General features: G+C 40.5%; 1 protein-coding gene across 2 annotated transcripts; it reads right to left on the reverse strand.

The window, feature by feature from the left end:
* Positions 1 to 150: 150 nt before the first annotated feature.
* LOC108328978 (ALBINO3-like protein 2, chloroplastic) lies at positions 151 to 13,360 on the reverse strand. Of its 2 annotated transcripts, XM_017562915.2 has the most exons (14): positions 12,913 to 13,360; positions 12,697 to 12,803; positions 11,888 to 12,015; positions 5,307 to 5,378; positions 4,298 to 4,399; positions 3,298 to 3,357; positions 2,986 to 3,051; positions 2,394 to 2,441; positions 2,068 to 2,295; positions 1,915 to 1,970; positions 1,689 to 1,806; positions 1,405 to 1,494; positions 572 to 681; positions 151 to 465 (listed from the first exon to the last, which is right to left on the reverse strand). In XM_017562915.2, exons 1-14 carry the CDS (start codon positions 13,272 to 13,274, stop codon positions 318 to 320), a joined length of 1,695 nt encoding a protein of 564 aa, XP_017418404.2. In that variant the 5' UTR covers positions 13,275 to 13,360; the 3' UTR covers positions 151 to 317. The 2 variants fall into 2 exon arrangements, with proteins under 2 accessions (XP_017418404.2, XP_052729563.1); XM_052873603.1 differs by lacking the exon at positions 5,307 to 5,378.
* Positions 13,361 to 13,527: the final 167 nt, after the last annotated feature.

Consider the following 13,527-nt stretch of genomic DNA (forward strand, 5'->3'; position numbering starts at 1 on the left):
TTACATCTCAATTGGACATTTTCACATCCTTTTTTATAATTTAAAATTCTCAAATTACCACCACTTAGTAACATCAAGAATTGAATAGCTGTTGTTCATATTTTCAAGGACTAAATTTGTATATTTAAAAAGTACAAGGACTGGGAAGGATAGGACTAATATGATGCATTGCTTTTTAAATGAAGAAACAATTTTCTATAAGTAATTGTGTAACAAAAAAAATCAATTCAAAATTGTAAAGCAACAAGGCAAATGACAGGTAAATCTTTATTGTTCTGACATTTAATAAATACAGACGTCGGAATAAAATTTTGAAATTAGTAATCTCTCCTACGGGCAAGATCGCTCGCAATATCATCATCTTGTTCACACTGGTCCAAGAATTTTTTATAAGCAGGTTTATGAACAACAACAAGACGTAGGTACTTCGCAGCTTCGGCCTTCTGGCCCGCATCAAATAGAGTGCTACACACCCAGCAAATCAAATCCAATGAGCAAGATAAAAATAGCAGTGTTAGAAGAGGAAATTTAATCACCACTAAAAAACTTAGGTAATTAACCTAAATTGTACCTGGCCAGCAACAGTAACCCATCAAAATAATAGCCTTTGCTTGTAGGATCTTCTGGCTCCTCCATATTTGCTATTCTTTCAAAGTGTGTTCGTCCTTCGCTCCTCTTACCCTGAAGTACGGAAAGTTTAAAAAAAAAGTAAAAATCGTGGCAAATCCTATTGAAGGCCTAGAAGCTTTTAAAAAATTCTCATGCTTATTGCCTGCCAATAGTTAGAAATCGCCTGACAGTCGGAGTGCCAAGTCAACACCAAAACAACAATCAAGCCTTTTCTTACTAAGTGGAATGGAACATTGGATAAATTATTGACTTCTAGATCTTTCTTAATTGTTTTTCCTTCAATTTTTCTCAGTCTCTCACTGCCTCTAGCGACTGGGTTTTGCTTCAGGTATTTTCCACACAGGTCATTTTTACAATATGTGCGCTACCACAATTATTTCCCTAATGCATTCAATTCTTATCCTATCTCATCTAGTACGTTCACTCTACAAGGCGGCATTCCCATCTCAGCTACAGAGTTTATTCTTTTGTTAGCTTTTTATGGCTCCACATTCAGTTGCGCATAATATCAGTTCTTGTAGTTCCGCTCAAGTTAGACACCAACTAATTCGAAAACACAAACCAACTCCCGGAATCTGTTTTTTAGGCGGAATTGAGGTGCAATTTTCACTTAGGTAACAAGATAATCAGTATTGGGTTTGGGTATGCAAGTCAGGAACAAGCTATCTAAATATCCCTCCACCAAATGCATATCTAAACCGATTTTCAACATATATTCAAAATTCTGTTCAGACAAAAGTTTGCTCAGAGAACATATTGAAGTATGTGTTTAACCTGTCGTTCACAAGCAACTCCAGCCCACTGGGATGAAAGAATCAAAAGGTCCAGTTCTTCCGCATCAGTTGGATATCCAGCAAAAGAAAGCTAATGAAAAATCAGAAAATAATTAGGAGTTGAAGGCACAAACTAAGTGAAATGAGACACATTTTCTTGTAGCAATAAAAATTTAAAAAAAAAAAATGCAAAACATAATAGTTCAGAGTAACAGATACATGACAGAGCAGATAAAACCAGCATAACAAATGAAAAAAAAAATGAAAGCAACTAGGGATTCATACTTTTGAAATTGCACACTCGAAGTACTCAATAGCCTCCTCATTTGCATGCTTCAGCAATAGAATCCGTCCCATCAAAACTAAAGCTCGAACATATTCAGGATCCTTATCAAGGGCTAGTCTGCACATGCAAAATGCAATGCTTCGTCAATCACTAAAAAATAAAAGGATCTTTCTCCAAATTTTCTTCCCTTACTCTGAACAAACTAAAAATGAAAAACCAACTTACTTTAGTAAGGGAATTGCACTTTCTTTATCATTACTGGATAGAAATGGGACTGCAAGCTGTAAACATTCAAGCCATAAAATAATCACATTCTAAACGCCAATCTGATTTGCATGATAAATCACGTCATATATTCTCATGTTCTTATTCACTCACAGCAATCAGTTCTTTAGGGGACATCTCCTCAATAGGTATTCTATGCCACTTTTCAGGTGAATTCAGAGAACTTTTTTCTGCAGAAAAAGCTTCTATTGGAATATTATCTTGTATCCCTGGTGAAGGAGCCGTTTTAGAAGCACCAATTTTCTCAATAGCTACCTTTTGACTATTCTTGTCTTGCAACCTTAACATTGCAAGGACAGCAGGATGTCTCAGGGTTATTTGCTGCAAAGTTTATTGTTTGTTGGATTAGCTTTAAGAGTTAGTACAATAGTGGTTCAAACTAAAATAAACTAAACATGCACAAGGTTTTGCTTGCTTACCTGAATGAGGGTAAATGAACTATTGGTAACCCAATATAGCTGGCTCCCCTGCAAGAGTATTTTATAGTAGAGTACACCATAAAATGTGGTTGGAATGAAAAATGAGGTATGCAATAGGAAAGCGGCAGTGAGGCGATATTTACTAATCTCAGAAAATTATAACTGAAAGTTCCCCCTTATCTTTGACCAGGGAAATTAACCTACTAATGTGAGTTCAGAAAATGTGACCAGAACAGAACACATGCAAAAATAAATTATAGTTTTCTTCAGCAATCACACCTCCAATGTCTAAAGATACATCAAGATTATTCGTAAAAATATAGTGACTTCTGTATTACTATTTTACTTTTATTAGAACTAAAGTCTATGAATCCATGAATAAGCTCTCTCTTTTGGATAGTCTACACCCTAGAATCATAAACTGTTAGAATGCACTATAAAAGATGTCACCTAGCCCATAAAAAGAGAGTTTAAAGAGAAAGTGCACTTTGACCAAAAATGAAGCCAATAAAAAAATGCCACAGTTAGAGAGAAAAAAATTGGTATCCTATATTAACATCCTAGCAACAAAACACCCAAGGATTAGAGTTACCTGAGGAATGCAAAAGCCCACAAAAGCTAAAGGCACTGTTAGAAAATCCAAGTACCGCTTGTAATACTGCAACAGCAAAAGCATCCCTTAGTTAACAACGGGTTTACTTTATTTAAATTCAGTTTCTAGAATAAAATCCCTTATTTTGCAACATATAAACAATATTCCTAAACAGTTAGTCAAATGAAATGAGCAGATTCATATCACAGGAAATGTATAAAAACAATAAATATCAAGTATCAACGCAATTTTTTCCCAAGAACATGCAATAGAGTAGTAAGACATTAGAAGTACTGGAGAAGCTATACTCACTTTGGCTAATAACTCAAAAATATTCCTTGCCTCTGCAACCACAGGTTTCCCAAAGGATATCTGATACATCCATCAACACAAATTAGTACACATTCAATGCTTGACTCATCCTTCCTAGCAAATTGAAAGAGAGAATTAAGGTACAAAAGTATATGCTAGGCTAGTGCGAAACAGAAAGCAAGAAATCCATTCTACTATACATTAATATATGATCTGATCAAGTTTTATAGCACATAAAATATCTGGGACTGTCTAGTTTCAAAAATTGTTTTCTGCTTTTATTTTCCGTTTCACTTTTAATTACAACATTGTCAGTTTTATAGCACATAAAATATTTGGGACTGTCTATTTTCAAAAATTGTTTTCTGCTTTCATTTTCCGTTTCACTTTTAATTACAACATTGTCACTTTGTTTTCATTTTGCTTGTTTATAATTTGTAAAGAAAACATGGTTTTCTTGTAATTATTAAAAGTGAAAAGAGAAAACAGTCTTAAACCAAACAATCTTAGTTATTAACTTATTACACTTTCTGTTATTTTATTTTATTACTAGCACCATAAAGCCAAGCACTGCAGCTTTTTTAATCCATAAGATAAAAAGTTAAAGTTTGATTCATTATCATAGGAAGATAACAGAGCCATTAGGCCAACAATACATAATAGATTTTGACTTGATTAATCATTTGCTAGTAACCAGATGATTTGGATCCATCAACTTTGCCAGCCATTTTGGTTTTGGTAGGTCTATCTTTATTATATCAACCAGTCCAAAATATCTAATGTACACACTTGACTTAACTACATCCAACCCTTACTAAGAGGGTTTCTGCCACAACAGAATAATAAAATGTGATTTCTCTATCTAATAAAACAAAATCTGTCTAAATGAATCACTGTAATGCACATTGGCATGAATATGAATGTAAGAAGACAACGGAAGGTAACTAGAAACATGATTTCAGGTTATAAACCTTATATATATGGATTCATACTCCATTACCTGAACATTGATGTAGTGCAAACCAGCAATCAGGAAAGGAAAGATGAACCCCAAATAACCGTGAGAGAGTTCAGTTAAATTCTGGAACCATAAAGCACCACCCTGCAACATATTTAACAAGTTTAAATGTTGATGTTTGTTCCTGGCAACACTCAACACTTCTGTTGAAATTATGACGTTTTATGATAAGAGGGAGGACGAGTGATATTAAATTGATATTAGGTTAAATGATTACCATTGATGTGTTCATACAACCAAGAGTATGTCATCTTATATATTCTAATCATAATCTGTTAGGAATCTCACATTGAGTAGGATAAACTAATTGATGTGGTAATTAAGCTTTGAGGCTCTACCACTTAAATGAACTAGTCTTTAGAGTTAGACTCTTTTTTTGTGCTTGAGTCCTAACAATTGGTGTTTTCATTGATAGTTGGGTTACAGAAAGGGCTATCTAGAGGCTGAATTAAGGTGCAAATTGAATACTAGTAAATGAGAGAAATACCGGCCTAGGGAGACAATGTTATGAGTCCTACGTTAAGTAGGATGAACTACTTGATGTGGTACAAAAACCTTGAGGCTCCCACCTAATGGACTAGTCTATTGGGCTGGGCTCTACTTTTCTGCTCAAGTCCTAATATAATCCTAAGTAATGAGGGAAACAAATCATTATTAAATATGGCAACCAATCCTAGATATAAAAATGAAATAGGAATCTAAGAGGGAGGAATATCTAAGATAGGATAAAATACTTTCATATACATTCTAACAATTATGATATAGCTTCACTACAGAAATAAATTTTCCAAAAGTTGAAGTCCATAACTTAGATGCCATCATTACAGCTAACTGTTATCATTCCAGTCTTTTGTATCTAATTGAACTTAATGCCAGATATATTCTAATAATGTGGTTTTATTCATTCATGGAATTAAATCGATGGAAATATGAAGATACATATAGCACAAACACGATGATCAAACAGCCTTTTAATAAGTTGGTGCATTACGCAATCAAAACCAGGGTGACCATTCAGTGACATCTTCCTTATGCTAATCATCCACAGGAAAAAGCACGGAACCTGTAGAAAAATAGAAGACCAAAAGTAAAAATTACAAAGTTTGTGAAGCATTGCAACGATCATGTTACTTTTTCCTTCAATATTTGGCTTATTCTGATTGCTGATTATAAACAAGTCAAATTAGTTTCTATCACTTTCTTTACAGAATAAAGAAGCAAATGACAAATGTTCTGAACTTTACTTGACACTAACAGAGAGAGACGAAAATTAGGTAGCAGTGTGCAGTTTATGTAATTATTTGGTGCACTTAGCTGGAGAAATGGACTGTTTAAGATTGTCTCTTCAGTCTTCAGCATTGAATATTTTAGAGAATATTATATTTCCATCTTCCATTTGATGTTCAATCTAGTGCTTTAACAGTGTTTCCATTTCAGACTTGCAGTGATTGAGCAGCCTAGCTGCTACCTTATCTATTAGTTTGTCCCTTCCCTGTCTGTTCACACCCCCTTGTGTTCTCTGGCCCGTTGGATAAGTGTTTTCCCTATTCTCTTAAATAAACAGGAATTGAGAGAAATAAAAGGACATATGATAGGTTCCTAAATGGGGAACCTAATCAAGAACTCTCTTCCTCGCAGAAAAAGACACAGAAAGAAAGAAAGATATAGAAGTCTGAATGTTATTCACAAGTATAATATCTGTCCAATCAACCGCAGAGGCATAACCCTCTTCCACAGGTATAGACCCGTAAGCAACTAAGCAATCAAAAGTCCCCAATCCCTTCTACTCAGCCGCTATTTATACAATCTTACAATCTCACCAAAACAGTTCTAACTGTCCTAACTGTTAGTTTGTTATATTCATTTCCTCCTATTCCTCCTCTCATAAACTACCCATCCTTTCTTATTCTTATCCCTATCAATACCCTCCCCTTGATCATCAACCTTGTCCCCAAGGTTGAAATCGGGGTACTGTTCGCGGATGGTGATTTCATCTTCCCAGGTGGCCCCTTCGGGTCCTCCTTGTTGCCACTCCACTAGCAGTTGCGGCACGCTTCCACCGTCTTCTGTCCGCTGCCGCCTTCCCAAAACATTCACGGGCCAAAACGAAGGCCCGTCTGCCTGCAGATCAGGCGATAGGTCCTTCTCCACCTGGTGCTCGCCTACTGCCTTCTTCACCTGTGAAACATGAAACACCGGATGGATGCGAGCTGTCTCTGGCAACTGCAATTTGCAAGCTGTCTCCCCCACCTGCTGAATCACCCTAAAAGGTCCAAAATACCTTGCTGACAGCTTTGGGTGGAGTCTGGTTGGCATCGAGGTTTGTCTATGGGGTCGGATCTTCAGATATACCCAGTCCCCCACATTCACATTCGCGACCCGCCTCTTTTTATTAGCTTGGTGCACCATAAGATCCTGCGCACGTTCCAAATGGAACCTCAACTGTTTCAGCGCTTCGTCTCTGGTTTGGAGTTCTTGATTCACGGCCTCCACCAGAGATTCACCAGGAATGAATCTGTGCAAAGAAGGAGGCGCTCTCCCGTAAACCACCTCAAAAGGTGTGCACCGTATTGCTCCTTGGTAACTCGTGTTATACCAGAACTCCGCCCAGGATAGCACTGTCATCCAACCTCGAGGCTGCTCTGAACAGAAACACCTGAGATACCCTTCCAGAATACGGTTCTGGGTGATATGCGGTGCTCATTTTCAGCTGCGTCCCCTGACTTTTGAACAATTCATTCCAGAACATGCTCAAGAATAATGGATCTTTGTCGGTCACAATGGATTTGGGGATCCCATGCAACCGTACTACTTCTCTCATGAAAATATCAGCCACCGTCCTTGCCGAATAAGGGTGTTTGAGCGGTATGAAATGGGCATACTTGCTCAAACGGTCCACCACCACCAAAATAGCGTCATACCCCTGGGACTTAGGCAGCCGTACCACGAAGTCCATGCTAATCTCTTCCCAAACTGCATTCGGAATGGGCAAGGGCTGTAGTAATCCTTGCGGTGATGACGCTAAATACTTGTGTTGTTGACACACAAGGCATTTAGCCACAAACTCTGTAATGTCCTTTTTCATCCCGACCTAAAATAAGGACTGGGCTATCCTCTGGTATGTCCGGTAAACTCCCGAGTGGCCCCCCGTTTGAGTTTGGTGGAATTCTGCCATTAGCCTAGGTAACCACGAAGACTTTGCAGACAATACTAACCTCCCTTTGTAATGCAACCTTCCGTGTTCCACCGTGTACGCCGGGTGAGAATTTGGATCCCCCTTAATCTCTTCAATCACCTTTCGTAGCCTCTCGTCCTCCTCCACTTCCTTCGTGACTTCTTCAAAGTCTTGCCAGTAAGGTCTGGCTATCACCGTCAGTTCCTTGTCCTCTTCCTTTTCACCCTCTGCTATGCGAGACAAAGCATCAGCAACTCGGTTGGTCGTCCCAGTCTTATACATAATTTCGAAATCATATCCCAACAGTTTAGCTATCCAGTTTTGTTGATTCTGCGTTGTGATCCTTTGCTCCAATAGATACCTGAGGCTCTTCTGGTCAGTGTGCACTACGAATTTCTGCCCCAGTAGGTAAGGACGCCAATGCTGGATAGCTAACACAAGAGCCATCAATTCCTTCTCGTAAATGGATTTGCTGAGAGTTCCTTCCGATAAAGCCTTACTGAAAAAGGCGATTGGTTTTTTTTCCTGCATTAGTACAGCACCCACTCCTGTCCCCGACGCGTCACACTCAATGTGAAAAGGTTGCTGAAAGTCGGGTAAGGACAACACCGGGGCGGTCGTGACGGCTGTCTTCAGCGTTTGCCATGCCTCTTCCGCCCTTCCGTTCCAAGCAAAGCCCCCTTTTTTCAATAGTTCCGTTAGAGGCCTAGCGATTTTGCCATAATCCCTAATAAACCTCCGATAATACCCCGACAGACCCAAAAATCCCCTTAAACTCTTTACCGATTTTGGCCGTTCCCAATCCACCACCGCCTTTATCTTTTCATCGTCCATCTCCACGCCTCTCTGCGAGATGATATGTCCCAAATATTTAACTTGAGTTTGCCCAAACTCACACTTCTTCCGATTGGCCACCCACTTGTCCCGACTCAGCGTTTCCAGGACCCTTCCGACATGCTCTAAGTGTTCCTCCCAGGTTCTACTGTAAACGAGGATGTCGTCGAAGAAAACTAGCACGAACTTCCGCAAATACGGCTTAAAGAGGTGATTCATAGTGCTCTGAAATGTCGTCGGCGCGTTGGTGAGTCCGAAAGGCATCACCACGAACTCGTAATGCCCCTGATGCGTGCGGAACGCCGTCTTCTCTATATCCTTCTCAGCCATGCGGATTTGGTGATACCCGGCCTTCAAATCCACCTTCGAAAAATAGATAGCCCCTCCTAACTCATCCAGCAACTCCTCTATCACCGGTATGGGGAATTTATCCGGCACCGTCGCTCGATTTAAGGCTCGGTAATCGATGCAGAAGCGCCAGCTTCCATCTTTCTTCTTGACTAAAATCACTGGGCTCGAGTACGGGCTATGGCTTGGTCGGACCACCCCCGTCCGAAGCATCTCCGTCACTTGCTGCTCGATTTCATCTTTCAACACGTGTGGGTATCGGTACGGACGGACATTGATCGGACCTGTGCCCTCTTTAAGGGTGATTCGGTGCACCGTCTCTTTGCTAGGTGGCAACCCCACTAACTCCGCGAATACCACGTCATGAAATTTTAGTAACTTCTCCATATGATGTTTTTGTCTTTCAGTAAGCCCTGAACAATTTGGGCCGCTCATTTGGGTCTCACACGAGCCCAATTCCCAAACCAATAACCACACTGCCACCTCATCTATTTTCTGTAAAGCTCGGGGGCCCACCACTCTTCGTTCTAAAGTGGGATCCCCTTTCACTGTTATCTTCCTCTCTCCCTGTCGGTACTTCATCGTTGATTCTTTCCAGTCCACCACCACTTTCCCGAGCTTTTCTAACCATTCCACCCCCAGAATGACGTCGACTCCGCCCAACTCAAAAACATAGAAGCGTTCAACCACTTCTGTTTCCCCCATCTCCAATGCCACCTTTTCACAACACCCGCTAGTTCGTTCCTTCTGTCCGTTTCCCAAGCTTACCATATACGGGGGGGTTTCCACCACCGTCATCTCTAATTCCTCCACCACCCGTCGACTTATAAAATTGTGGCTAGCGCCACTGTCAATTAAAACCAATACCTCACGTTGACCCATTCTCCCTCGTAGCTTCATCGTCCGGGATGTCGTGAGGCCACCGGCAGAAAGGGCCGATAACTCCATCTTGGTGATGTTCAGCTCATCCTCTCCGTCATTTTCCGATTCTTCCTCCTCTTCAGCCAAAATCATCATCCTTATCCCCCTCTCCGTACAACGATGACCGGGGCTAAAGGGTCCGCCGCACCTGAAACATTTCCCCTCTTCCCTCCTTTTGATGTACTCCGAGTAGGGAAGATTGCGGACACCCCTTTCATTTCCGCTGCCGCTGTCTCTCCTGTGGTTTCCCCCGTGGGTCGCACCTTTGTTTACAGAACCGACACTTTCCGCTCGTCCCGCTTGTTCGCGATTCGTCTCCACCTTCATTACCGATCCCGATGTTTTTCCCCAAGAACTTGGATTCTTGGATATCCATCCTCCTCCCGTCTTCGCGCACAGTTTTTCCACATCTCTCGCCACCCGCATAGCGGTCATCAAATCCGGTGGATCATGAGGCCGGACATGATCGCTCACTTCTTCTCTTAAACCGGACAGAAAATACCCCATGATCTGCTCCTCGGGTATCTGGGTCGTTTGCCCCACCAGAACTTCAAAATCACGTATGTATTCCCCCACCGATCCCGTCTGTCGTATGGTGGAGAGTCTCTCATACACCGTTCCTCTAGTTCCTCCCCCAAATCGGATACCCAGCGCCCTCTTCAACCCCTCCCAAGACAGGGTCTTGGTTTTCTCTCGCCAGAATCGGAACCAGCTTCCGGCGTAGCCATCCATGCTAATAAAGGCCAACTCCAACTTCTCCTCCTCCGCCACCTTCTGAACTTCGAAAAACTTCTCCGCTCGGCCGATCCATACCCACGGTTCGCCCCCCTCAAACACGGGTAATTCGACTCGCTTCCTCCACTGGCTCATCCCTCCTTGGTTACCTTCTCCCCCATTTCCTCTTCCGCCATTCAGACCACCACCATTATCGTTCACCGACGACTGACTCTCCCCCTGTCGCTGTCCTTGGTTAATGGGTATACGTTCTCCCATCGCTTTCAAGATCGCTTGGACGTCCTGGCGTATCGCCGCCGTATCAGCCTTTGTCTCAGCGATTGCCACTTCCACCGCCTCTAAGTGCCCTTCGACCACCACCATTCTTCCCTCCATCTCCACACTCGACACTCCCCGATATGGATCCGGCAGGTCGGACCAATTGATAGGTTCCTAAATGGGGAACCTAATCAAGAACTCTCTTCCTCGCAGAAAAAGACACAGAAAGAAAGAAAGATATAGAAGTCTGAATGTTATTCACAAGTATAATATCTGTCCAATCAACCGCAGAGGCATAACCCTCTTCCACAGGTATAGACCCGTAAGCAACTAAGCAATCAAAAGTCCCCAATCCCTTCTACTCAGCCGCTATTTATACAATCTTACAATCTCACCAAAACAGTTCTAACTGTCCTAACTGTTAGTTTGTTATATTCATTTCCTCCTATTCCTCCTCTCATAAACTACCCATCCTTTCTTATTCTTATCCCTATCAACATATTTTCCTTATATACAAAAGTCAACAAACAGTTGCCAATGTGGGTTTGTCCAACAGCCTATAATTTTCCAGCCAGGTCCGGCATGGCCTGTCCTTGGAATGGGACAGCTTCCCCTCCAACCAAGCTTTTCTTTACCATAAAATAAAATTTAACAGTTAAACAATTCAGTTATTACAACAATTAAGAAACATAATTCCTTTTAGATCAAATGAACCTCTTTGACAGGTTTCAGATTCCAGCAGTTCGTGGATGCCCTCTCTGATATTCAGGAAGGACAAAACAAGTTCAAATATTAAGAAAGAACCATCAAAAGTTTTATTGAAAAGCTTAAGCTCGGTTCCTCCATAAATTTCTTCGGTTCAAGCTATAAACTTATGTCATAAGATAATGCCAAAGTCTTCAGGAATAGTAAGTAATAAATTCTAATACTATATACCTCCATAACTTTTTCATATTGGCAACAGAAACAAAAGCTCTATCATGAGTCATGAAAGAAGAAATTTTTTATTTTTAATTGAACCCTAAAGATTTACTCAAAATGGCTGCTTTCTTTTCCTTCTCAGATTTTAGACAGTCTTTAATTAGCTAGCATTACATTTTGACTGACACTAAGTGAGGTTTTCCCAGACAACTTATAGATCACATAACATGTGAATTTCTTTCAACCGTACCACAAAACAGCTTTCCTAGGAGGTTGCTTTTGGCTGTGATATTATTAGTAAAAGATAATTTGGGGAGAAGAAGGCAAATTCATTGCTGTAGGAGTCATAAGCAATGTTTCCCAGGAAGTAGATATATCACCTGTACAATGAATGGTACCAGTGGCCAGACATAAGAGGGGCATCCACTCGCTTTTCTCTTCTTCTGGAACAATAGAAACTGACGAATATAACTCTTTCCTGAGAAAGGTGGTGGGAATGGAGGAGGCACTTTAAGAATTGAAAAATATTAATAACAATTTAAGTACATGAACTAGAAGTGGAGAAAAGGAAAAAGATATCTTGTAGACGTAAGATTGTAACGAAGTACCCACTCTCATTTTCTCATCACAAAAAAGAACAAAACACAATTTAAAGATAAAGAAAAGTTAGATACACAACAAATGAAATGATGCAGAAATAAAGAGGTTCACAAGCGCAAAAACACAATCAATATGTTCATTACACAACACTTGCACACAGAAAAAGCTAGGATAAAAAGTGATCCAGTATAACAGAAATGAAGAAAAAAGACATTTCAATAACTACTATCAAAGCCAGATTAGAAATTAGAAAATAGTGTTACATGAGTGTAACTTGTATAAGATGACCAAGCAAACAAGTGAGCAAGCATCCAATGAGAACAATAAAAAACTAACAAAGTACTAGTAACCTAATTCTAATTTCAAAACAAACATTTGAAGCCCCGAACGGCTTTATACAACAACAAAGATTAAAGAAGTGATAATAATCAGCTACAGCTGCATCATATCTTGCAAACAAGAAGCAGATGGATTAACCTAGCAGAACCAATTTATTCATTTATTTTTAATTTTTCTTGCTTCCAATTAAAATTGAATAATTAGTACAACAATCCAAGTTAAACATACTACCGAAACACGAGATACTCACATTTAGGGAAAAACTCTCCAATCGTTTTCAGCTTGTGAAGTGTTACAACCAGAGGAAAAAGAATAGCAATTCTGAGAGCTAGAGTAGAAGAAACTATAGTTAACCACCTGAAATTTAGCAACTAGATTACGTTCGGTTCAGAGTCCAAAACTGAACAGATAAACAAGTGTTAAAGTAATGCATTAGTAACAAGAAAGACAAGACCTAGAAGCTTACCACGGAAATCCAGAAAGCTCGTGGAACGAGTCGAACATCGAAATCAGCACGCGAACCGGGAAAACGGCGTTTTCTTCACCGCTACCACTGGTATCGGCGATCGCTTTCAGAAGCTCAGAGTTAACCTGCGAGTCGACACCGAACGAGTTCAACCCCAATTCGCGCTCATCGGAAGAGCGAGTGGAGAAAGCGCGTGAGTGGAACACGTCGAAAAATGCAAGGGTTGGGGAGGAAGGTAGGGCGGAAGCGGGGAGAGGAGTCGGTCGCTGAGAAGATAGGACGCGAGGCAGATATAGGAGGGAGAGGGAGGAGGACAGCCGCGCTTGGCGGAGGCGAGAAAAGAGCACCGCCGCGGTCGCCATTGGCGGCGGGAGGAAGCACAGCGAGAACTGTTGTGTAACCAAAATTGAGTTTCCAGAAAGCAAGGATGCGGTTGTAATATGTAACTTTTAATTATATTGATTAAACACTCAACACACTCTGTAATTGAATCATCAACATTGTTAAATTGGAGTAACAGGTTATTTCACTCCACTAATTTTTTTATTTTTTTATTTGTCTCAAACTAATTTTTTTAAATTTCAATTTGATTTATTTGTTTAAAATTACTTAATA

The sequence above is a fragment of the Vigna angularis genome, chromosome 2 (assembly GCF_016808095.1).
Source record: "Vigna angularis cultivar LongXiaoDou No.4 chromosome 2, ASM1680809v1, whole genome shotgun sequence".
Taxonomy (NCBI): domain Eukaryota; kingdom Viridiplantae; phylum Streptophyta; class Magnoliopsida; order Fabales; family Fabaceae; genus Vigna; species Vigna angularis.

Excerpts from the sequence above, each read along its gene's own strand:
- LOC108328978 (XM_017562915.2), bottom strand. The coding sequence starts at position 13,274 with ATGGCGACCGCGGCGGTGCTCTTTTCTCGCCTCCGCCAAGCGCGGCTG. Across the intron at positions 12,804-12,912 it reads GAGCTTTCTGGATTTCCGTG|GTGGTTAACTATAGTTTCTT; the intron begins GTAAGCTTCTAG and ends GCTAAATTTCAG. Across the intron at positions 12,016-12,696 it reads TGGAGAGTTTTTCCCTAAAT|TGCCTCCTCCATTCCCACCA; the intron begins GTGAGTATCTCG and ends CAATTCTTAAAG.